Source organism: Rutidosis leptorrhynchoides, chromosome 1, assembly GCF_046630445.1.
Source record: "Rutidosis leptorrhynchoides isolate AG116_Rl617_1_P2 chromosome 1, CSIRO_AGI_Rlap_v1, whole genome shotgun sequence".
Classification (NCBI taxonomy): domain Eukaryota; kingdom Viridiplantae; phylum Streptophyta; class Magnoliopsida; order Asterales; family Asteraceae; genus Rutidosis; species Rutidosis leptorrhynchoides.
In genome coordinates this window covers 728383458-728408652 of record NC_092333.1, presented here as the reverse complement: position 1 = coordinate 728408652, position 25195 = coordinate 728383458, and the positions used below count along the sequence as shown (strand labels likewise).

The window sequence follows — 25195 nt, the reverse complement described above, 5'->3', positions numbered from 1 at the left end:
TTTTAAGCAAACTTTATTATCATTATAATTATAACTATAATTATTATATTATTATTACTCAAATACATGTTCTCTCTACGAGATTAATTACGTTGCATATTTATGCGAAATACATGTCTCAATAACATGTTGTAATGTAAGCTTTTATGACAAAAAAATAATAATTGTGATGAAAATTAGAAAAGAATGGTGGAAGAGTTAATGTAATTCATTTATCATGACTAAATTAAATACATCAATATGTTTGTAAAAACGAGAAGTTTCTCAGTCGGAATCCGTGATTTCACGTGTCATTAAAGTAAATACCTTTAACATCTATACTCAATTAATACATAAAACATATCATTAAACTGTTTCGTTTAAATAAACCGTGATTACACGGTTCATTTCACTAGTTTTCTAGTATTTATACATCTTTTGTCTCTCCTATACGTACCCCTCTGAAATATCCCAAAAGTAGGGGTTGTAAGCATATCCGATGGGAGACGAGAAGGTTAAAAACGAGGCGATGGAGATAATGGGTTTATTTCAAGTCTTGCCTCGTTTAGTCGTCTTCGATCTCGATTACACTCTCTGGCCCTTCTACTGGTAAACCTTTCAATCTTCAACTTCGGCTTCTTTATTCTACCTAATTGCATACTTATAAGCAATACGTTATGAATTTTATATTATTTTTGGTAATTGTTTTATTTGAGTCTCGTGATTGATTTTGCCTATTCAACATCGGAATTCGCTAATTCATCAATGGCACTAAAGTTCATCACATGTTTATCTGAATGTATCTTTTTTTACTAGTAATTTAGCTATATTAATCGAGTCAACAGCAAACGTCAATTTATTGGCGACTTGATTGTTGCTTAGAGTCTAAACTGAACTTCAGTTAGTTTAAAAACATGAAAATTTGATTATCATTTTAATGCTTTTAACACTTTTTTTAACCTACTTTTTGGCCGGATCTCATTTGAAAGCCATCTCTTTATCCTATAATATAACATTGAGAGTAGCGATGATGCCCGCGGGTAACGGACACGGGTTCTATATACCCGCGACCCGCCCATCGGGTTGTTTATTTGCTCGTTGAGACCCGTTACCCGCTCGCGGGTAAAATATTTCGCTCATGCCCGTGACCCGCCGATACACGTGACCCGCGGGTAAACCTACGGGTAATAATAATATACAACTTCATTAATTTTTTTTAGAAAAGTTAGAAATTTTATTAATTATAAACAATATGTGCAATTAACATGCGTGAAGGTCAAGTTTTTTACTTATATGTAATATTATATTTTTAATCATTATTGTATTATAAGTAAAATCCCTTTTTAAATTGATAATTGTATGTATAAACTCGCGGATAAATTTTTTGAAAGTCTCATGAATTAGCTTATCGGGTTTGTACCCGCGACGGGTAGTATGTACCCGCAACCCTCCCGCGACCCTTTCGCAGGTATAATTTCTTACCCGTACACGTGCCCGGTAAGATTTTATGATTTTACCCGCCCATCACGGACCGGGTACCCGCGGGTCACGGTTTTTTCTCGCCTATTGCCATCCCTAATTGAGAAAGAGGAGTTTCTCTTTTTTTGGGTGTTTCACTCTGGGTGGAAAAATGACTTCTTTTTATTCTAGAATAGAATAGGAGAATGATTGTCTACAAGTTACCTCCCCATACTCCACTTTTGCGGGATTGAGTTATGTTGTTGTTGTCGTCGTCGTCGTCTTTTATAGTAATATTTTGGGTTGGAACCTGATTTGCGAAAGCTTTATGTATTAAGTAGTTCTTGCAAGAGTGAATTTCTATTTTTAATATGAACTTCCCTGGTGCACTAGCTATGGGTAATGGTACCTTGAACCAATTATAGGTTGTTTCTTGTTTTAATTGTCAGTGAATGTCGTTCTAAGCGTGATATGCCATCTATGTATCCACATGCTAAAGGCATCCTACATGCACTAAAGAAAAAAGGCATTGACATGGCTATCGCTTCTAGATCACCAACCAGAGACATAGCAGAGACTTTCATCGACAAGTTGGGCATAAAGCCGATGTTCGTAGCCCAGGTTTGTGATTATTTTATCCGTTAATTCTCAACCATTGTGTATTAGTTTGGACAGGTTTTAAGACTTACATAAGAGGCTAGGACAGGTAATCAGACTTACCTACCTATGACATGCATTTATGGCTTGTCTCCAAAAAAGAAAAAGAAAACGTAGAAAATATTTCAGATAATACTTTCTTCGAGTTTTCTTACTACTAGAGAATTTAATACGTAGAAAATATTTCAAAGGACTTAGATTCTTTTGTTTGGAATCAAGTGCTTAGGAACGTTTTCAACCCGTTAATTATGTTTTATCACTTCTAGTGATTATAATACCATCAACATAAACAAGTAGAATGCACTCAGAGTTTGAAGAGGTGAAGAATAACGAGTGGTCATATGCCATATGTTGTTTTTTTGTAATTTCCATACTTTACTAGACTCCCCATGTGCAACAAGTCATGTGGTTTCCTGTAAACCTCCCCTTCGTGCAAATCACCGTGTAAAAAGACATTCTTAACATCAAGTTAATGAAGAGTCCACTGATACATAACTGCTAAAGTGACAAATAACCGAACATATATTAGTTTGGCAATGAAGAAAAGGTCTTCTACTAATCCACCTCATATGTTTGTACATAACCCTTGGCAATTAATCGAGCTTTTAACCTTGCCCAAAGACTCGCTTAAAACCAATTGCCTTTTTGGAAATATGTAAGTTACCTAATGCTCATACGCCATTATGATTAAGAGAATTCATCTCCTCGATCATAGTGGCACACCACACCATCCAGAATGAACCACAGCTTCACCAACTGTTTTCTGAAATTATACGAAAATATTAAAGGTTTGGTGTCAAGTATCAGATTTCGAATCTAATTTTATTTATTGGATGATATTGGGGAGTCTAATTTTATTTATTTTAGAAATAAAACCTAGGTATTCTATGTAGGAAACTTAAAAGTACTAGTTTTACTTCTGTTGCCTGACCACTACCATCATAACATTGAGAATGAAGGATCTATCTGTTTCTTTGTCTCATGGGAAATTTGGAGAGTGCAAAATTGCTTACATTGAAAATGATCTACTACTATGCAGTTTATTGTATATTTTTTTAACATAACATTTTTACTGGATCATATATGATATATTATTGTATTTTTTTCTCCGGGTAATAATGCATAAAAATTGATTGACATTGCAAGCACATTTACCACATTTCATTGTTTCAGGAAATATTTTCCAGCTGGAGTCACAAAACAGAACATTTCAAGAAAATCCAACAAAGGACTTCTGTGCCATATGAGTCGATGCTCTTCTTTGATGATGAAGATCGTAATATTGGACCGGTACCGGAGTTCTTCTCATTACTTTCTACTATAACAAATCTGCCTGTTATTGCCTCGTAACTACCTGAAATGAAAATTGTTGACGTATGAAATCTGATTTGCAGGTTTCGAAGTTGGGAGTCACTAGCATTTTGGTCAATAATGGGGTCACTCTTGGCGCCTTTAGGCAAGGGCTTACACAATTTTCTCAAGGCCCAAGTTCATCGAAGACAAAGAGGGATAATAAGTGAACAAGATGTTGAAAACACTAAGAAATTGAATCCACATTATTGTTGGTGATATAGCAATTTGGACCAAATTTATATGTGAATTATGCTTCAAAAAAGTTGTATTTTTTTACTATACAGTTAACCGAACCGGTTTTGTGTGTGTGTGTGTGTGTGTGTGTGTGTGATAGTTTCTGACTATTTTCTCCAGTTACCCACAAGTTATGGGACTACCAAGGTTTGAACTTATAGCCCCTTGTGAGGAAATCAAGCTCCAACCACTAAGGCTATTTTAAAATGGTTAAATTAATTATATTATAATTATAAATGCTATATGAAACGTTATATGGTAAGACGTAAGAGTACTTGTTTTTACGTTTAATTTTGAAGGTGTTAACCCTATATGATAGGTGTGAGAAGATCTTTGTATGTAATCAAAATCAAAATATACACCAAATCCTTGCATCAAATATTTGTTTTTCAACTAGATTATTAGATTTATACACTAGCATACTCTGCTTAATTTATATATTATAAATTTATGAGCAAATTTTTGTTTATAATTATTTGAACAATTAACAAATTGTTGGAGTATTTTATTTTATTATTATTTTTTTTTAAAGACAAGGAATTGAAGTGTAGCTAATGGAAAATTGAATATGTGTCACCTGTAGAGATTCCTAAGTATCTAGCCACTAGGCCAAATGGGTTGTTAGAGTTCATTTTGTTGGTCCTTGACAAATTCTTCATTTCAAGCGTATTTTCTAACATACTAGGTGAGTATGATAATGGATTACAGAGGGGTATTGTTGATATAAATATATATATTTTTTTTGGCGAAAAAACGAAAACTCATATAGAAACTGAGGCCGTTCTCCAAAGGAAAACGCCCTCAACAAGGATTACAAAAAGACCGGTGAAATGGGGAAGCTCGCACCTAGAAAGCAACTATCTAAACGAAAACTATCTATAACCTAGCCTCCTTAACGATCCAAAAGCCATAAAGATAAACTAACTAAACAAACCCAATTACAATACGATGAAAAGAAAACACACCAATCGATCAACACAAGATGGACCCAACTACTTAACCTCTATTACCCGCCCTTTTTAATTTACCGTTAACCGCCTCTTTCAAGGAATTCTTCCCGGACCGATTCTCTAGACCGATTCTCTACTGTTTATATTTTACTCATTAATTATCATTACAAAAGTAATTTTTCTTACAACAAAAATAACTAAATCTATACTCACATGTAACTATGGAGATATTCGATACTTGAGGGGAAACCCGTTAACTCGAGAGTTAGTACGTAAATGGTGATCCTCGTTTATTAGTGGAGAAACCTGAAACCTAATAGTTAGTAAGTAATGGGGATCCGACGGGTATGGGTCCAGGTTTGGGACATGGTTTCTTAATCGGATTCGTGTATGGAATTTTACTTGTACCTGGCCCAAACCCGACCGATGCCATCCTATTGCTACTTGGTGAGTACTTGGATGTTGACCAAGTTTGAATTGACCGAGTTTTGACCGATGTTTGGGTAATCCCAAGTTTAGGCCGAGTTTGACAAAGTAATCCTGAGTTTTGACCAATTCTAACAAATTTTGACCAAATTTCACCAAGTAATCCGTGTATTTAGACCGACTAATCGGAAGACTTTTTCTGGGTACTCACCCTGTATTTCCCGAGTACTCCCTGATTTTACAATACCGAGCATAATAGGGCCTACAAGCCACTTGAGAATGAAAAGTAAACCAATCATTGTTCAGTCTGTATCTCTTGTTACCTCAACGGGTAAAATAACAAGAAAATGATTCACGGGACTTGTAGTAAGTTGTAACCTTAAATATTAAGAAAGTTTTGCTTTTGATATGTTTAAGAAATCGTAGTGAACTTCATAGGACCTTTTGTCAAAGGAAAAATTGAACTTCAATTGGTACATATAGCAGAAAATCATACAATAATAATAATAACAAAGTCTTAAGATAATACAGAGTCGATCAAACTGGAAGCCACTTATACAACAAGACAATACAGCAGAGTTAAATTATTGTGGTGGTGGTGAAGTAGGTTTGAGTAGAATTTCAACATGGTCATGAACACCTTGAAGGAGCAGTTCACCATCATATGTGAGGAGCTTGCGCCTCTTGGCTGCCCTGAGTGTCCCAACCAATGCTTCAAATAAGTTGGTGCATCTATCATCGTGGAAAAGCAGGCCGAATGTTACCTTAAATTATGAAAATTGACGATGATGAATCAGTAATTGTGCATCTTCTAGCTAGCTAAATTATATAAGTTGGTTATAGTTTAATATTGGCTAAATAAATAAAGTTATCTATAAATACACCTAAACCACAAGATTAGGCTAATGATCACACACACAATTAAACCTCCTCAAACTTCTCCTCCCTTTGAGGAGTCAATAAAGAATAACCCATACAAAGGGATTAACAACAACAACAACAACAAAACCCAATCCCGCGCCTGCGGGGTATGGAGGAGGTAAGATGTAGATAATCCTTCCTCTACCCTAAACTAGAAGAGAAGTCGTTTCCTTTACCACGAGTCGAGAAAAGGAATTCTCCACCCATAGGAAAGGGAAATTCATCCCCCTCTCTACTCCAGGGTAGAGAGATTGCTTCCGTGAGGACCTCCGGCTAAAAAGAAATTTTTTTTTTTTTTTTTAAAAGATAAGTTAAAAAAATAAATAAATAAATAAATAAATAAAAAAATAGAAAAATAAAAATATAGATACATAAAAAAAAAAAAAAAAAAAAAAAAAAAAAAGGGGAGACGCCATGAAAATGGTAGAATCAAATTTTCATGGGTTTAAAGCACGCATGAGAAATCAATTTAGGCTCTGAGCGGCAGTCAAGACGCCACTAAAACGGCGCTTGTCGTTGCCTCAATAAAAATAGCCAAAAGACCTTGTGGACAGCAACTCGAGGGCATGCCGGGTGGAAGTTGTTGCGCAAGCAAAGAGCCAACCACCCTTAGCAAACCAAAAACCACTCATGCACCTTTACGGTAGACACCCCCGAAACCACCCAACTAAAAGAAACCAACCAAGCTCTAGAGCAAGGGAAGTCGTCCTCAGCCATACAAAGGGATTAACATTTAACAATTATTTAAATTACATGGCATCTCCCCAAGTGTTGGACGTTATGGATTAGCATAAATAAAGATCTATTATTTGTTATATAAAATGTGTTAATATGGTCACCGGATTGTTCCTTGAATCGTGTGAAAACTTTCCTAATCAAGTATTTCGATTACACGAAGTCTTGATTGGGATAAGACAAGAACGATTTATCGACTTGGCTAAAAGATAATAAATCCAGAGAACTATAAAGAGTATAATCTGAATGTAGAGAGTAAAAAGTGTGTTAGATTGTTCAAAATCTGGAACCCTTCTCCAGAAAATGTAGATCTTATTTATAATGAGTCAAAAGGTGCAATGCAACCTTTGGAAATGGCCATAATGATATGACATAACATTTGGAATTTAACTCCCTTGAAATGGTGTTAAAATATGCTTGAAATCATGTTAAAACCGTGTCTTAACTTTCAGGAAACCTGTACAACTTTTGGTGACCCATTGCATCTTTTCAGTCAAAGATTATCACCCTTTCAACACAGCCTGCAGTACTGCGCGGCGCGCCATACATCTGCGCGGCGCGCAGATGTACTAGGCGATCAAGTTTCCTAAACAAGTATCTTCGATCTCCAAATATTCGCTCTATGGCGCGCGTGCCACCAATCCGCGCAACACGAAAATGAGCTTCAAGTTAGATTTCAAGCACAACAAACCAAGTTCATTTCCAGCTCTCATAATCCATCTAACTCTTTATGAACGTGTACTCCACATTTCACCGAATTCGTTTTAGAGTATCGACGGATCATGCCCACTTTCTAATTAGCAAATCCAGTTCCACTAAAACAATTCGTTGGATCACACTAAAATCACCAACATTCTTCAGCCTAGTTGAAGAATATAGTCTACCTAGTTACTTTAAATTCATCTTTGTTAGTTCCTATTTAGTAGGCTTTTCTTTTAGATCTAAGCTAACGTGCTTTTCCTTTGTTTCGGCTATAAAAGCCACGGTTGTTTTCATGTTATGAATAAGAAGCAAACTTTATTTGTTGAGTGCTCAAGTGTTGTGTATTCTGTTGTTGTTTCATTTGCAATTGGTATCAGGGCTCTATCAAGGGGCCTAATCAACAAACACGTTGTGAGGGGAAGATGCAGATCAAACTAAACCAGAAACTCCAAACTTGAGGTATCCAAAATGGAAACTGAGTAAGTGACAACTGCAGCATGTGCGTTTCAATTTGTATGGCTTAATAGAATTTTAGATGCACATATATAATTCAGCGTGACAACAGCTCAACAATTCAACTTTCAAAGCATCATGTGTTCCATGGCAAACAAAGCGACATAAATTTTCATTTAATAAGGGAGTTGGTGAATGCTGAAACCGTGCAGTTGGCATACTGCAGTACCCAAGATCAAGTTGATGATGTTTTGACAAAACCTATCGGGTCGGGTCTGGTCTGGTCTGAGATATCGAAAGTAAGCTGATACATTATATTAGTATTCAGCTCAAATGATGGATTGTGGTCCCCTTTATCCAAAATAAAGGAGGGATTCTTCAGCCTAGTTGGACGATATAGTCTACTTACTTAATTTGAATTAATCTTTGTTTCTTTTGGCCATAAAAGCCATATTTGTTTTCATCTATAATAAGAAGTAAGGAAAAATAGATCCATCAGTTGAATGGAAGGAAGGTTGAATTAATTAGTTTATGGAGTACCTTGTAAGAGCCATCTTGTTGCTTAGAGCCAAGTCGATGGATCTCAACTTTCAGTTTTTCAATCTCTTCTTCAACATTCATCATCAAATCGTTTCTTTCTTTCAGATCTCAGATCTCTCCACTTATCTTTATGCTTTTCAACCTGTTAGCTGTTATAATTTTAATAATAATAATAATAATAATAATAATAATAATAAGTTACCGAATGAGGTAATCCGTTCATATTTGTTTTAGGTAATCCGAGTGAGGTCGCTGCCCCAATACTCATGAAGAAATTGGCAGATGTTTATTTCACAAAGGTTACCGCTTCTGCAGAATTCACTTTTTCGTTATCTCCCCGACAATCGGCCTTATGGAAATCACAGCAGGGTGATCACACCTCTGCTTGGCTAAGGGCAGTCCCTATTTTGGGGTTGGGTCAGACGATGAACGCAAAGACTTACCGATGTGTATTGTGCTACCGGTTGGGTGTTTCATTGTTCTCTATCTCGACGGCATGCTCTGCCTGTTCAAGGGTTTTTACTGGGGATATTTTCGGAGATCACGCGGTATCTTGTGCTGGCATGGTGGGTATTAAGCATCGACATAATGTTGTTCGGGATTCCCTTATTGATGTTTATTATCGATCTGGGATTTCAGTTAGAAAGGAGGTTGACATTGGGTTGTCTGGAGGGAACGACAGGGCCCTCAGACCTGCAGATGTGTTAATTTATTCCTGGGAGTGTGGTCGCGATGTTTGTGTTGACTTGACAGGGTCTTCTCCTTTGACGCAGTCTGGGCTTTCTGACTTTGTCCCTGGACGTGCTGTGGTTGATGCGGCTCGTAGGAAGCGGGTCAAGTACGAATCTAGCTGTCAGACGATTGGTGATGGTTTCATTCCTTTCTCATTTTCTTCCCTTGGAGAATTAGAGAAGGAGGCTGTTTCTTTGCTAAAGCGGATTCAGAAGAGTTCGATGGCGCAAGATATTGGTGCCGGTGCTGCTGCTCATATTTTTACTAGGATAGGTTTTGCTATTGCTAGAGGTGTGGGGACCCAGATTGTCTCTAGGCTTCCCACTAATTTTTTGTAAGTTTTAAATCTTTTAAGTTTATAATAATAATAATAATAATAATAATAATAATAATAATAAAAAATGATTAGTACTCTTTGTGAAATTTTGGCTTACTATGAGTATCCCTCACTTAACACCCTCACTTAACACAGTGATGGAATTGAGACTTGGAAATGCTATTAGGGACTAAATTTGTAGGAACATTTTGAGAGGGATGATAAAAAAGAAAATCAAATAACACAGGGACTAATTTGGTAATTTAGTCAAAAATAAAATTCTACTTTTTGGTCAGAGGTCCACTCGGAATCAATCTCTTTATCCGTCGAATACTCGAATAAAGAGAGTGATGATTTTCTCTACTTTTGAGAGTTTCACTCTGAGTGGAAAAATGACTTATTTTTTATTCTCGGATAGGAGAAGAATTGTCTACATCTCACATTGCTCATACAACACTCGTGTGTTATTGGTTTTTGTTATTGTTAACAAATACACTCCATTATTTAAACTACTTACAAACTCCTCTAGCATGCGTATCTAATTTACTTATTTCTCGTTTGCATTTAATTTACTTATTTCATCGTCTACATATAATTTACTTATTTCTTCGTCTACGTTTAATTTACTTATTTAGCTCTATAAATAATAAAATTAGCCACTCTTCATTATTTAGATCAGTTAATCTTGAGGAACATGTTTCAATTCGGTCAGTTTTAAAGAACGACACTACACAATTTAGGTCCAATCTACTATCTACTATAAATATTAAAACCCACTGATCGCCTCAGAACTCACTTCATTGACCTTCATTTTTGTGACCTTGGAGCCGCACTGCTCCTCTTGCCTCCCTATCTTTTCCATCTTATCCTCACCATATCTTCTTCGTCCTAGTCGCTTGCCTTTTCGTCCCTTTTGAATCCTCTCATTTTCTCGGCGTTGTATGCTATTCGATAGAGTTTTGGTTTTCATTTCTCACTGTTAATATTTCCAGCGACCGTGTGTGAGTTTTTCGGTGGCTATTACCACCTGATACTGAATGCCCGAAAGGCCACTCGCCTCCCTCACACCTTCATATGCGGCTTCCGGCTGTCTAGACTAGAGGGTTTGATTTTGCTTTTGTAGTTTACCATTGGCCAGTATCTTGCTTTATAGTTCTTGGTCTTCAAGCTGGTTGGTTCACTTCTGTTTTTTTTAGGCTATGGTTTCGGGTGATTAAATGGGGGGTTTTAGATTGCAATTCTCTGACATATTTATGGTGAGGGATTCTACTCGGGAACCCGGAAAAGGCGAATATTCATAATTTAATGTATGCGGCCTAACCCCGTGACCGTTTCCGACCCTTGACCACCTCAAAATATAAGATAGTGAAATTTGAATCAGAGACCTCTTTTGAGACCTCTTGTTAGAACATCACGATCCTAATGGGCTATATTGGTATGACTGACTACATGGCATGTATTAACCTAGATCAAGACGATTTCGGGCAAACAACTTGGCATTTATTTAACATACAAATCAAGGAGTTGAAAGTACATGTTGGGAAATGTAGAATGATGTCAAAGATTTGTAGAGAAAAACAACATATTCAATTAAGAAGACTTCTGAGAAGTTGGCATTGCAAGGGAAACTCCAGAACCAGTGGGTAAATCCTTCCATTGTTGAGTCACAGTCTTGATCTGGGTATAAAAGTTAACCCCAGCCTTGCCTGCAAATTCAAACTTAGCTTTATTAATTAACTGCCAATTAGAGGGTAACTTTAAGATTCATGGTAAAAATAAAAATAAAAAAACTAATTTACAATGGTAAAACGTACCATAGAAGTTGAGGTCACCAGCAAAAGATGCCTTTGACCCTGTAAAGGAGAAAAACGGCAATGGAACTGGGATGGGAACATTTATGCCAACCTGATGCAAAACAACAGAGTTTAAACATTTTTAGAGTCGATTCATCTTTATCCCACCGAAAACTACATAAGATCACTCTATCTATACATAAGTATTTGTAGAAGTGTTCAATGTTTGGTTGGAAATGGTTTAATCCGAATATCCAACCGAATCACAACCGTTTTAGAACCATCCCGAAATTTGAAAAAACTATCATTGAATTAATTAAAACCGTCAAATTTAATATTTGGTTTTCAGTTCAATTTTCGCATTTAAACTGGGAACCACTTTTTTTTTTTGGAGGAAGGGGGAAGTAAATTTTTTTTTATTTATTTTTTAAACATTAAGATCACGTGAAAATATGAACGTTTAAAAAAAGACACTTCGTGATAAATGTTACTATTATTTTGATCAGAAAACGCTCAAAGAAATAACATTCATCAATATATGTTATTCCTGATAACATTCATCGTGATGCATGTTATTCTTCGAGCGTTTTTTTAGGGTATAGAAATTAGGGTTTAGGGTTTAGATTTAGGGATTAGATTGAGTTTTTAACACGAACGGTTTAGAGTTTTGAGTTTTTGGTTTAGGGACTAAACCCTAAACTCTAAATCGGGTTAACATTTATCAGGAATAACATTTACCGTGATGAATGTTATTCTTCGAGTGTTTTCCGGTCAAAATAATAACATTCATCACAAAGTATCTTTTTATATTGTTCATATTTTCACATGATCTTAATGTTTGTGAAATTTTTTAAAAAGTATAAAAAAATTAATTCACCCCTTTCCTTCTAAAATCTACTTCCCTCTTGATTAAAACATACATATATAGAGTCATAATCAAGAGGGAAACACTTTTATGGGGAAGGGGGAATTAAAATTTATTTTATATTTTTTGTTTTTTCGAATCTTTTTCCAACATTAAGAGCACACGAAAATATAAACATTTAAAAAAGACACTTTGTGATGAATGTTATTATTTTGGTGGAAAAACCCTCGAAGAAAAAACTGATAACATGCATCATGCGTAATGTTATTCTTCAAGCGTTTTTTTTTCATCATATGTGAAGTTTTTTTCAAGATTTAGCCCGATTTAGAGTTTAGGGTTTAGGGCTTAGGGTTTAGTCCCTAAACCCAAAACCCTAAACCCTAAGCCCTAAATTTCAAAATTTCAAAAGCGCAACCATAAACCAAATCGATGAACACCCGTAGGTATTTGTACTTAGGGGTCCTTACCTGCCCAGCTTCAATGTCGGTTTGAAATTTTCTAGCAGCGACACCAGATGATGTAAAGATAGCTGCTCCATTGCCATATCTGCCGAATAAACTTCTATTTAATAAAGAACAAAAAAATATACAAGTGATTTTAACATCAAGATTAGCTTTCTACAGAAATTACTTATTTCTGTTGACAATACTAATGGCCTCTTCCAAGCTGTTAGCCTGAAAAGGAGTTGCAAACAAGAACTTAAACCTTAAGTTACCCAATACAGACAATCAATTAAATGCAGTGTTATTATAAGGACTGGATGGATGAAATGCAAAGTATTAAAATACCTGCATGCAAATAAGGACTGGACCAAATATCTCTTCCTGAAAATAAGATGCAAATAAACAACTTAAACATAACTTAACGTTTAGGTTTCCTTTTGATTTCGTCAGTGTCATATACTATTGAGACATTCCCCTTTGACCAGTTTGAGATTATACTAAACCCAAGTTTACCAATTTAGATGTTAATTGGTTTAAATCACCACATCTAAGTTGAACATAAAAAAACGGAAAAGGATATACCTTGTAACATTCCATATCTTCAGTAACACCAGACAAGATTGTAGGTCCAACAAAGTTTCCTTGTTCATATCCTGGAACCTATATATATTATATATTATATATATTACATTAAAACATGGGGTAATTAATATCTAGCTAGCTCTAGTGATATAGACGTGAAGGATACCACAATATCTCTTCCATCAAGCAGCAGTCTAGCACCACTTTCAACTCCACTCTGGATCAATCGGCACACACGCTCTTTTGCCTGATAAATATAATATTATATGGAAAAATAATAAATAAATTATATAATTGATGCTATGGCAATCCACATGTATATGTAAGAATGTAATTGATACTTGCCTGTTTGCTAATTACCGGACCTAGGTCCGCATCAGGTTCTGTTCCTGCATTTACTTTTAATTTCTCTGCACGTTTCACTAACTCATTTTCCCTATAACATGGTTAGATAAGTTATAAAACAACTAAAAAAAATCAAAATAGAAACAACTAAAAAATCAAAAGAAGAAGAAGAAGAAACTGTAATACCATTGTGTTGGATCTCCAACAAATACAACAGTGCTCAAAGCCATACACCTTTGCCCAGCAGCACCAAAACCAGCAGCTACTAAAGCGTTCAAAGTAGCATCAACGTTCGCGTCGGGCATCACAATACCATGATTTTTAGCTCCCATATTTGACTGCAAAATACCAAAAGTTTAATTTAATTTAGTTGGGTATAATTCCACATTATTATTATTAAAACATACACATATTTTCTAGCATTAATGTACCTGAACACGTTTCCCTTTAGCTGATGCTCTTGCATATATGTGCATGCCAGCCTTTGAAGAATAATAAAAGGTATGGAGCTCATTAGGTTATACTAGTAAATTCATACAATACCCCAAAGGATACATACTTAACAAGCCCAAACATATAAATTGGAAAATATTATTCACCGTGTTTGAGCCAACAAATGATATAGCTTTAATGTCTTCATCATCACAAATAGCATTCACAATGTCCTGGCTCACATATTTATATGGTAGACTATTAGTGAACTGTTGTAAACCTCCCTGATTACTCCTTTTTTTTTTAAAAACAGGTCAATCCGTATATTTGGAAATCCAATTAATTAGTCGGTCAACATCGGTTAATGTGTCAAAATCGGATTTAGTCGGTCTAAATCGATCAAAGTCAAAATTTGGTCAACATTTTAATATGAATCATATGAATAAAGAAAGGATGAACATACATGGGTGCCATGAACAACATTTAAAACACCATCGGGTAAACCAGCTTCCATCGCTAGTTTTGCAAGTATCATAGAAGCCCCTAAAGCATGGTACAAAATTTTAGGAATATCATCAGTATATAAACATAAATTAAAAAGGAAAAAACAGTGTAAACGATTCATTGCTTGATATTGAACACATGTCAATGGGGAGATGAATCCACATAGACAAACATACTATCATAGTACTATATTAGTCTCATCTAAACAAATCAAAGCATCATCACAGACCCTACAAAATGAGAAAGTACACCTAACGTGTAAACGTGAGCATATTGTGTATTAGGGTGGGTGTCACAATTTATTATCTTATGGGAATAAAAGAAGACAAATACCTGGATCTTTCTCTGATGGTTTTAGAATAAAAGTATTACCACTGGTAACAGCAACCGGAAACATCTGGAAAGACGATAAGATGGAAGAATCGAATTTCATTTAAACTTGCTTCAGACCGGGCAGAGATAATATCATACATAACATGTTATCATGAATAATAAATAGCATAGCATATGAAATGAAACTAGGAGCAATATAAATGTGTTAAATCATTACTAAAAACACATTCACTCAAAATAAAAAGAACAAAGACCGGGAACCATACCCACAAGGGAATCATTGCTGGGAAATTGAAAGGGCATATACCAGCACATACACCTAGCGGCTCTCTAACGCTGTAGGTATCAATTCCATGAGATACATTTGAACAAAATTCACCCATCTGTAAACTTGCCATTCCACAAGCATGTTCCACCACCTCTTTTTAAAAGAAAAACAAAAAAAAAGCACACCATTTACAGTATGGAAATAAACTCTTAAAGTCTATGCATTAACCACCCAATTTGCCCTACCTAGTCCACGAAAAACATCACCCTGTGCATCCTTCAATGTTTTCCCTTGCTCCGTAGTAATGTTCATGGAAAGCTTTTCCTGGAAAAAAAAAAAAAAAAAAAAAAGGCGTAACAATGATACTGATCAATGTTGTCACACAAAAAAGATCATTGATGAAACCAGAATATAAATATTCATATTGCTAACCATGTCTCTTCTAATAAGTTCTTGAAGCTTTAACATGACACGTTGTCGGGTGGTAATTGGCGTATTTCGCCAAGATGGAAAAGCCTGTTTGGCGGCAGATACTGCAGCCTTAAACTCATCATTTTTCGTCAAAGGTATTTGAGAAACCACTTGTTGTGTTGCCTTATTCCACATAAACACTTAATTAGACAACAGTATTTTAAACTAGACAAGCAAAAAATCATATAAACAAACACTTAAAAAAAAAGAATGAAGGATGTTCAGAATACCGGGTTTATAACATCGATATATTGAGACGATTGCGAGTGTATGAAGCTACCTCCGATTAAGTTGGGTACACTCTGATACATTTAGACGAGTTAATCCACAGAGTAAATGCAATACCAAAAGCAAAAACGCTGATCTATCAGGTTTTAAAATTAAATAACGTTTGATCCTTTACCACCCCTTTTTTATAACATGATTTAGAAATATAATATTTATTTTAGTTGCTAAAACTGTAAAACTAAATATTATTCAAATTCAAATTAATTTGAATTGTAGTTTCTTGAGAGACTGTTCAGTAACATACCGGAGGATCACCATGTCTAAGAGAATGTTCAGTAGCTGTAGACAGATTACAGCTTTTTAGGGCATATGTTTGCGGACTCAAACTTGTCACTGATTAGCACAAACAAACAAAAAATTAAGACGATTAGAGACTAATAGTATTAGTAGTAATCTATATCAAATCAATCAATCGATTAATTGAGATTAGAAATGAAGTTTACCTCGTCGGATTGATAATCGATACATGATTGTTTACTGACGGAGAGAGAATATGCAGAAACGGATGAGTTTCGTACTAAAATAGATAAGTTTCGTACTAAAATACAGTACATAGTTTTGCGTCACGTGTGGTATCACATCATTAGTGTTTTAAGCTATTCAGGGTGTGTTGGGAGTACATATTTCCAAACATATTTTTGATAAATTCACACAGATTTATTAAACTGCCCTTAATGAGATGTTCACAAGTTTTTTTGTCATAATTTATTGAAGGGCATTATTGAAAAGTATCACCAAACTTGTGTGGATCTATCAAAAGATTGTTTGGAAATATCACTTCCCAGGTGTGTTAGGCGCACAGTTAATCTTATATTCTATTTTTTTTTTCTTTTTCATGACCTTAAGTTATATAATTTTGAGATTATGAAAAAAAAAAATAAACTCTAAAAAAGTAATCACTTGAATTAACTTCAAAATAAACTCTTAGTTAAAATTGCATATTTGATTTGTTTTTTTTTTTAACAGCGGTTAGTTTGGGATCACCCAGGAGACTTAACCACTCACGCGATCATCTCTCGTAGTTGCTATATTCGCCTCCAACTGCGTGCCCAGGAGAAAACCTGCACCAATCTCATACGGGGCATGGACGGTAAACCCCCCTACCCCCAACGCGATGTGTGAAAGGTGTCATGAATGGTACTTCATGGCAGAGATGATATTGTGTGGTTAATATGTAGCCAAAGAGGGTCGAACTCCTGACCTCTCTTAAAGGAGGCAGGCTATCAACAGCTGGACCACATCACAACTTCACATATTGATTTGTTATATAATTATTAATTATATAATATATTTTATTATTAGAACTATAAGTTTCAACTTCCATCTTTTAAAATAAGCTTCAACTTTCAACTCCAGCCATAAATTCCAACTCTAGCTATAAGGTCCAACTTCAGCTACTAACGTGAAACACAACCCCACTCCTATTCGGATGTGTTTGGCGCAACTAGCTGGAACTTATAGCTGAGACGAGTTTATTGTTTAAACTGAAAGCTAACTTATTTTTTTAAGTGTTTGACAAAATAGTTGGAGCTACAAGTTTCTTTTATACAGTAGTAAATTGACTAAAAAGAACAATAAAATTAATGATAAATAATTATATAAAGATTAATTTTGTAATTTCTTATTTCACTAATTAAGAGCTTATATTTAAGTTGGAGTGAATTAGCTTTTTTTCTAGAGCTTATTTTTTTCATAAGCTCTAGAAAAATTATCACTCAAATAATGCTACTAATTTTATGAAAGCTCTCATAAGCTACAATAAGTTTGTCATTCAAACACACCTTTCATCACACAATTTCATCCTATTAGACGGTCAATATTACGCCCTGCCAGTACTTTCTAGTAAAACATAATAATTGTCAACTATAATACCCTTCTTCAAAAAGTTAGAACTATCATGACACCCATTTTTAAATTTAACGAGTTATCACATTAACAATATCTCAGCAATTCCTTCTGATCATATATATGATACATTTCACTCTCAATCATAACATACCCCTTGATGGATCCACCTCCATTTTTTATTAATAATTTATTATTATTATATTATATTTTAATTTAATTATTATGAAATTTAATAAAATTAATAAATCAAACAAATAAAGTCATTTTTCAGCCCAAATAAGTATCTTCATTTTCCTTTTTTTTTACAGTTTATTAAAACAAATTAGCCATTTTATTAACTCTATTATACTAAAAGGCGCGCAAGTTTTTGGTCATTTTGGCCACCTGCAGCCTACCAAACGACAACAACTGAAAGGACCCGTCCATATTACTATAAACGCAGTACGTTATTCATTGGTCCCATAGCGAGGTATTTGACCTCTATATGATACGTTTTAGAAAAATATTGCATTCGTTTCATAAAAAGCACACCATTATTATACATAATGCATGTTTTAAACAATTGGACGATTATTTAAGGAATAATCCCCATAATACATCGGTTTTCAAATACAACACACTTGACATAACAATCAAATATAATACATGACAAAGGTTTTATTGAATGTAACATTTCATTTAAACAAAAGCATGAGACTCCATGCACAGTTTGCTCAGATAATGCAACAGCGGAAGACTTTCTTAAGGACCTGAGAATAAACATGCTTAAAGAGTCAACACAAAGGTTGGTGAGATATATAAGTTTAGCATCGATATAAATATAAACCACAAGATTTCATAGTTATAAATACATGTACACTCGCAAGTGTATAAAAGTATTCTATAAGTTGTTGAGCGCTTTGGTAACCATACTTAACTATTAATGTAGCATATTCCCTTTATTATGAAATCTCCCTACACTGTACCAAGTGTAGTAAAAACGAAGTACTATGCAACCGTTTACGATACTAGAGCGACTAGCCCGGTTGGGGTTGTCATACCTAATAGATCTATCAATAGGATTTGCGCTTACATGTTCTTACAACATGTAAATATTAGTTACCAAGCTATTAGGGAAGATATGCAAGGTGGTATAACTCAACGTAGAATATATTTTAAGTACTTATGTCCATGGCGTAAAACATAAAATGCATGTATTCTCATCCCAAAATATTTTTAGAGTTTAAAAAAGGGACTATATACTCACTGTCGTAAAAGTATAGTTTCAACAAGTTTTCAACTTATTAAAATATAGCCGACGTCCTTGGATTCACGAACCTATAACAATAATAACGATTCAGATAATAATACATGTGAATAAAATAAAACAAGTTCATAGAATACTTATATATTAATTTTTAACATTTTTATGTTAGTAGTCCGTTGTTAGTAGTCCAAAATAGTCCGAAATGTCCAACAGTCCAATAATCGGTATATATATAATCTTAGAATTACCCCACGACGTATTGTATACGTATTGTCTTTGCATCAATCCAGAGACGTATTGTATACGTATTGTCTTAGAATTTATCAAAACGTATTGTATACTTATTGTCTTAGGATTTATCAAAACGTATTGTATACTTATTGTCATGGAATGTATCAAGATTATTATATATATATATATATATATATATATATATATATATATATATATATATATATATATATATATACGATCTCGGAATTAACTAAGATTATAATATTTTGTTATACTAATGATAACATGTCCAAATATATATATATATATATATATATATAGGATATAGGAAAAGTTAGCAAGGATATGGTTAATATAGTTTTTACAATATAAATTTCGTCCATACAACGTTAATTTTAGCAGATTTTGTTTTGCTCGCCAAATATTCATTACAACTCCGTTTAAAGTGAATCAAATTGCTATGGATTCCTTAAGAAGTTAATTTTTCAAAAACAATTCGAAAAGGTCAGCCCATGTATTAATATTCAGAGTTTTATCCTCTTTTTATACCGGTGGACATATTTGGAATGATCCCAGCACCCACCCAATATATGATTTTTGATAAAATACTTCCACTTTGTCTACAATCATGAAAAAAATACCGGAAGTCTTATTTACATATATTAACATATTTCTAAAGTCTTAGCCTCGAACTCAAAGTCTAAGATAGGTTTTTAATTCTCAACTCAAAATATCCCGCTTTTTACCGAATGGAGATTAAACGATATATGTTAAGTTTCAAGGTGTTCTTCATATGTACAAGTTATAAGTTCTTATATTAACTTAATATAACATCATAATACATATAAATAAGTGTTATTTGAGTTAAATTAGAAAGATTAGATTCGTTTTTCAAATAAGTTTAGAATCAACTAAACTATGTTCTAGTTTATAAATTCTTATATAGATAGCTATAAACCTATGAATTGAACAAGAATTTAGGCAAGGTTAATACCTTGATTTTGAAGCTTGAACTTGCTAGAAATAGATGAAGAACAAAGAAAGGGATACTAGAACTAGAGAGAGTATGTGTGTGTAAGTAAACATGAAGTAAAAATTAGAAAATGAAATGGTAAAAATTTGATCAAATATGGTGTCTTTATATACTAGTTGTAATTTGTCATTTTGTGAAAAATATCTAGTATAAGTTAAAAACCATTAGGTCATGCATGACATATTATTCCATTATTGAAAATTTCTATTGGTATATACCAATTGTAAGTACTTCTAGAAACTGCGTATAATACACATATAAATACGAGTGGGATTCTTGATGAAATTGAATGGGAATATGAGTATAGCTATCTTTGTTGAGTATAAGTATGTTAATATATGTATTTAAGTCTTTCAAAAGTGTATTAATACATCTTAATACAATACATATATATTCATTTTAACATAAGGGTTATTACGTCGTTAAATGTTACATATATATATTGTTTCGAAACCCTTAAGTTGGTAGTCTCAATTTATATATAAAACCCATTATTAATATACTTAATGAGATACTTAACTATCATATATTCAAGTTAGATATAATCCATATATATATATATATATATATATATATATATATATATATATATATATATATATATATATATATATATATATATACAAGTTATGACGTTCGTGAATCGTCGAACAAATGGTTGGTCAATTGTTTGTATGAAACTTATTTCAAAATTTTTAAAACTTATCAAAATTTATCGCTTATCATGTCGGAATAATGTTATCATATAAAGATTAAGTTTAAATTTTGGTCGAAAATTTCCGGGTCGTCACAGTACCTACCTGTTAAAGAAATTTCTTCCCGAAATTTGATTGGGATCGTCATGCCTGACAATAAGTATGTTTACATGACGCATAAGAGATGAAAATTAGAGTTTTATCATCATTGGATAATATAGATAAATCAATTTGATTTTGTGTAGAGTACGAGTGAAGCTATCGCAAAAGAGTGAAAATGAGTAAATACGTGTTCGTCTTATCCGGTGACATAGCCACGGTTGATTTTTGGAATTCAAGGAATTTTAGAAGAAAATCTTTGAAATCTAAATAAGAATTGATTCTTCGGAAATTAAGGAAATTATGATCCTCTTCGAATTAATGCGATAACCCACTTGATTTCTCTGTCGGATATTTCACTATAAATCCACCTCCTTCGTTTCCTTACAACTCACACCTTCTATTCTTTCTCTCTCAACTCATATTTTAAAGTATTCGTCAATATGCTTCATCAAGTGCTAATTCTTGATATACTCCTCATTTTCATATCTATCGTTCTTCTTTTTCATCTTCCTCTGGAAGAATCTATTTACTTCTACTATACTCTTGGTTTTATAGTGTTTTTAGTTCTCCCGTGTCTTTATATTGCTATATGTATCGATATATACGGTTTATAGTTTCTGGGTTGTTGGGTTTTATATCTTCCCTTATATTTCGATGTCCCTGCTTCTGTCTTCTATAATAATTGTCATCCCCAGTTAATGCTCTCTTTTATTTGCTGTGATTTATACTCCAATTTCTGTTTCAGAGCTTTGTCCTTTCGTTTCTTCTTGTTGCGATTAAGCACCGCTTGTAATGGTCCAGAATTCACAGATATAAATTTTGGAATGAACATTGTTAATGTTCTAAGAAAGAAATGGTAATGACACGATTCTGATTTGTTAAATTACCAGAATACCCTGAAAAAGACCGAATCATCAAGAAATATTTTCTTGATATTTTAAGGTTTAAATAGAATAAAAGAGTCGTGTAACATAGCACATGATGATGTTATGATCTGTGAATCATCACGTTCCATTTAGAAACTCAGCATGACTTACTGTAATATAATCACGTTGATTAGGTGTCATTATATTATACTAACTCATGCATCAGTTCCCAACACTACTTCCAAAACATTCATATTTCAAACTCGAAGGTTTCAGAATTTAGAAACTAAAACAGTTTCCCTTCTGATGTAACACTGATATCGCGAAGAGATAAAAGATTTCAGATAAGAATAGTTATGAAAATATCTTCAGAAATATGGAGAATATTTATAATGAAAGATATGATGATATCTTAGAATTTCTAATATCAGAGGACGATGAAGAATATTGTCCGCAAGGGTTTAGAGTCAGGAGTAAGGTATTCGTTAATGACTTCGGCGGGCACTGAATCATTTGGATCCTTTGCAGGAAGATTTAGTCTTTGTGACTTGTCCACAGCTTCCTTCATACTTTGCTCAATCCATTTTCCAGTTCTAAACCTTCTCTTTTTCTGAGCTTTGCCAATACACTACTCTTTATCATCAAACTTTTGACTGTTAAAGTCATCAACAGTTTTCGCTGCTTTATTAGCTTTCTCAAAATTTAAAGAACTGATTCATAGACTAGAGTGCTTTTCAGAATTTCAGATTGGAAGATCATAATTCTAAGAGATAAATGTTATATGTATACATATAACTGTTGATGTAGAAACCCTGCGAGATTCAAAATACTGATTTGCTGATTTTCCGGTACTTGATATGGCAATTATTGTTACAAGATGTAGATGATGTAACATCCCGTGTTTTTCCGTTAAATTTAATTTTAACACCGTCTTTTTTTTTAAAACAAAATCTTTCGTATTTAAATTAATAGTTTCCGTGAGTAACGTTCATTATATTCCCGCTATTTAATTTTGACATCACCCGTTTACTCGAGCGTTTTAAAAATATTCGTTTGGTTAATTCCCGCACCCGACTACAAACATGAGGGACTTAAGTTGACAAGTGGGCAAAGTGGTGACTAGGTCAACTAGTCAACCACTTCACCTCCTCCATTCATTTCCATCCATCTCCCTCATCTCTTTTTCTCTCTAGCAAGAACACCACACAAACACCCAATTCAATCATTCATCATCTAAATTCGATCTAGGAGGCTTACAACAAAACAAATTACATATTTGGAATCCTCTCTTCATCCTCTACATTTTGATACCAATTTCATCAAGTTTGGGTAACTTTCTAAAAACTTTAGATTTCTCTAAATTCGTGTTTTTGATTTGAAATGGTGTTAGTTAGTGTCTATGGCTCAAGTCTAACATGAATATATGTTTGGTTTGCTCGATTTGTTGTTTTTGGAGTAACTAGCATGAACTTGAAATGGGTTTGCTTAATCCTTGATTTTGGATGAGTTAATGTTGTTAGATTGTTAAAGTGCATGTTTTAATTGTGTTACTAGTATCACTAGCTTCGTTTTGATGCGTAGGTTGATTAAGAAAACTTCAAAAACATGAATATTGATTTTGTGATGTTTGACTAGGGTTTGATAGTTCTTGACATGAACTTTTGATGCTTGAATGCCATGGAATGTTAATTGTTAGTGATTAGTTGTAATGTATGCTTAATTACCTTCGAAACGGCATATCGTATGTGTAAATTGGATTCCCGAAACTTAAAATGCAATTGATGAACTTGAAACTTTGAAAATGGACTTTTAAACGATCACTTGACGAGAAATCGGTTATGGAAAATGTTGTTTTTGTTTGATGAAACATGTTTAGTTGTGTTCCTTGTCAAAAGAGCTTTCCAACGGTATAAGATACGCTTTCTAATTGTTTACGGTTTGAGTTTTGCGCTTGTTTGAAATTTTATCAAGCCTTGAACAAGTGAAACAGGCCTGGGACCAGGCCACGGCCATTGTCGCGGCGCGACAGGCCTGGCCGCGGCGCGACATAAGCCGCGTCCAGATTCTGTTTCCCTTGACCTTTTTACTAAAAATGTTTGACATGTTCTAGACCTCCAATTTACATGCAACTTGTTTTAATATGCTTATATATGAATAAAAACCTCAGAAAAATAGTTCGGGACCGAACCCGAACGTGTTGACTTTTTCGTTGACTTTGACCAAGTTTGACTTTTAGTCAAACTTAACCAAACTTTTATACAATCATTCTAACATGCTTTTATACTTGTTTCTTGTATGAAACTTGGCAACGTGATTCACATGCTATACTTAATCGAGTCGTAACGAGCCATAGGACTAATTGAACACATTTCGCCCGACCTTGTGTCGTAACCGGTTAATTGATATAACTTACTTGTTTAGGTCAAGGCTAAGCAACTTTCATGCACACGTTTACTTGTTGAAGTACTTTTATACTCGTGCACTCGAGGTGAGATCATAGTCCCACCTTTTCAACAACTTTTTATACTTTTAAATTGTGGGCTGAGAAACATATACTTTGTTACATTTTGTACTACTTACTTTTATACTTTGAACACAAGTACAAGGAAAACAAACATTCTACAGCGAGTTTAGAACGAAAATCCTCAATTCGATTATCATTAGTTACACTTGCCGGGTGTAAGCGAGAACTTATGTTATATGGCCATATGGGTTGACAACCCTCATCTTTGACGGTTCGCTACCGTCTACGGATGAAATATATTTTCGAGAATCAGTGTTTGTTCTAGCACTAAGTGATGGGGTATACAATGGAAGGAATGTTAAGCTTTGATAATTGGGTGCTCGCGAACCAACTTTTGGAATGCAACTTTTGGATGATCAATTTATGGAAATACTAAATCTTGTGGTTCAAAATATAACGTTTACTAATACACCTATGATTTCACCAACGTTTTTCGTTGACAGTTTTCTATATGTTTCTCAGGTTCATACATGGCTATTTGATACATGCTTCCGCGTACATTCATACTTGCTTGGGGTCAAGCATACATACATGCATACGCTAGTGATAGCACCTTTGGATTCAAACATATTGTTTACATACTTACGCTATTTATAGCAACCGTGATTTTAAACTAATTATGTCGCAAGATATTTCATTTGTACTTTACTACTTTTGTAAACTTAAACTTGTTGTCGATCCGTTTGGTGAACTAAACTTTGCAAGTCATGCACGTTTCAAATGAATGCGACATAATTTTGGTCAAACGCGTCTCATATAGGGACTATGACCACGCAACGGGACCTAAGTAGCGGCGCCGTCAATGACGATTTGGTCGGGTCGTTACAGATGGTATCAGAGCGTTGGTTGTAGAGAACTAGGATGCAT

General features: G+C 34.1%; 3 protein-coding genes across 3 annotated transcripts; 1 reads left to right on the top strand and 2 right to left on the bottom strand.

Moving 5' to 3' along the window:
* Positions 1-429: 429 nt before the first annotated feature.
* LOC139886366 (uncharacterized) lies at positions 430-3726 on the top strand. The gene is made up of 4 exons (XM_071870152.1): positions 430-588; positions 1887-2058; positions 3268-3384; positions 3489-3726. The coding sequence occupies exons 1-4, from the start codon at positions 479-481 to the stop codon at positions 3612-3614; spliced, it is 525 nt and encodes a 174-aa protein (XP_071726253.1). The 5' UTR covers positions 430-478; the 3' UTR covers positions 3615-3726.
* A 1758-nt stretch (positions 3727-5484) lies between these two features.
* Positions 5485-8561, bottom strand: LOC139886365 (costars family protein At4g33640-like). The gene is made up of 2 exons (XM_071870151.1): positions 8409-8561; positions 5485-5821 (listed from the first exon to the last, which is right to left on the bottom strand). The coding sequence occupies exons 1-2, from the start codon at positions 8490-8492 to the stop codon at positions 5642-5644; spliced, it is 264 nt and encodes an 87-aa protein (XP_071726252.1). The 5' UTR covers positions 8493-8561; the 3' UTR covers positions 5485-5641.
* Positions 8562-10934: 2373 nt separating this feature from the next.
* Positions 10935-16359, bottom strand: LOC139886364 (methylmalonate-semialdehyde dehydrogenase [acylating], mitochondrial). Its single transcript, XM_071870149.1, has 19 exons — positions 16224-16359; positions 16025-16113; positions 15723-15794; positions 15454-15615; positions 15267-15345; positions 15020-15174; positions 14754-14817; positions 14380-14459; positions 14084-14149; positions 13916-13966; positions 13671-13822; positions 13485-13575; positions 13306-13386; positions 13140-13217; positions 12903-12938; positions 12745-12788; positions 12582-12660; positions 11271-11361; positions 10935-11162 (listed from the first exon to the last, which is right to left on the bottom strand). Exons 1-19 carry the CDS (start codon positions 16246-16248, stop codon positions 11047-11049), a joined length of 1611 nt encoding a protein of 536 aa, XP_071726250.1. The 5' UTR covers positions 16249-16359; the 3' UTR covers positions 10935-11046.
* Between the last annotated feature and the right edge of the window lie 8836 nt (positions 16360-25195).

Coding starts and splice junctions, on each gene's coding strand:
- LOC139886366 (XM_071870152.1), top strand. CDS start 479: ATGGGAGACGAGAAGGTTAAAAACGAGGCGATGGAGATAATGGGTTTA. Junction 2,059..3,267: donor AGCCGATGTTCGTAGCCCAG/GTTTGTGATTAT, acceptor TCATTGTTTCAG/GAAATATTTTCCAGCTGGAG. Junction 3,385..3,488: donor AAGATCGTAATATTGGACCG/GTACCGGAGTTC, acceptor TCTGATTTGCAG/GTTTCGAAGTTGGGAGTCAC.
- LOC139886365 (XM_071870151.1), bottom strand. CDS start 8,492: ATGATGAATGTTGAAGAAGAGATTGAAAAACTGAAAGTTGAGATCCAT. Junction 5,822..8,408: donor AACAAGATGGCTCTTACAAG/GTACTCCATAAA, acceptor TCATAATTTAAG/GTAACATTCGGCCTGCTTTT.
- LOC139886364 (XM_071870149.1), bottom strand. CDS start 16,248: ATGTATCGATTATCAATCCGACGAG. Junction 12,789..12,902: donor CAGTCCTTATTTGCATGCAG/GTATTTTAATAC, acceptor ACTCCTTTTCAG/GCTAACAGCTTGGAAGAGGC. Junction 11,163..11,270: donor TGGTGACCTCAACTTCTATG/GTACGTTTTACC, acceptor TTGAATTTGCAG/GCAAGGCTGGGGTTAACTTT.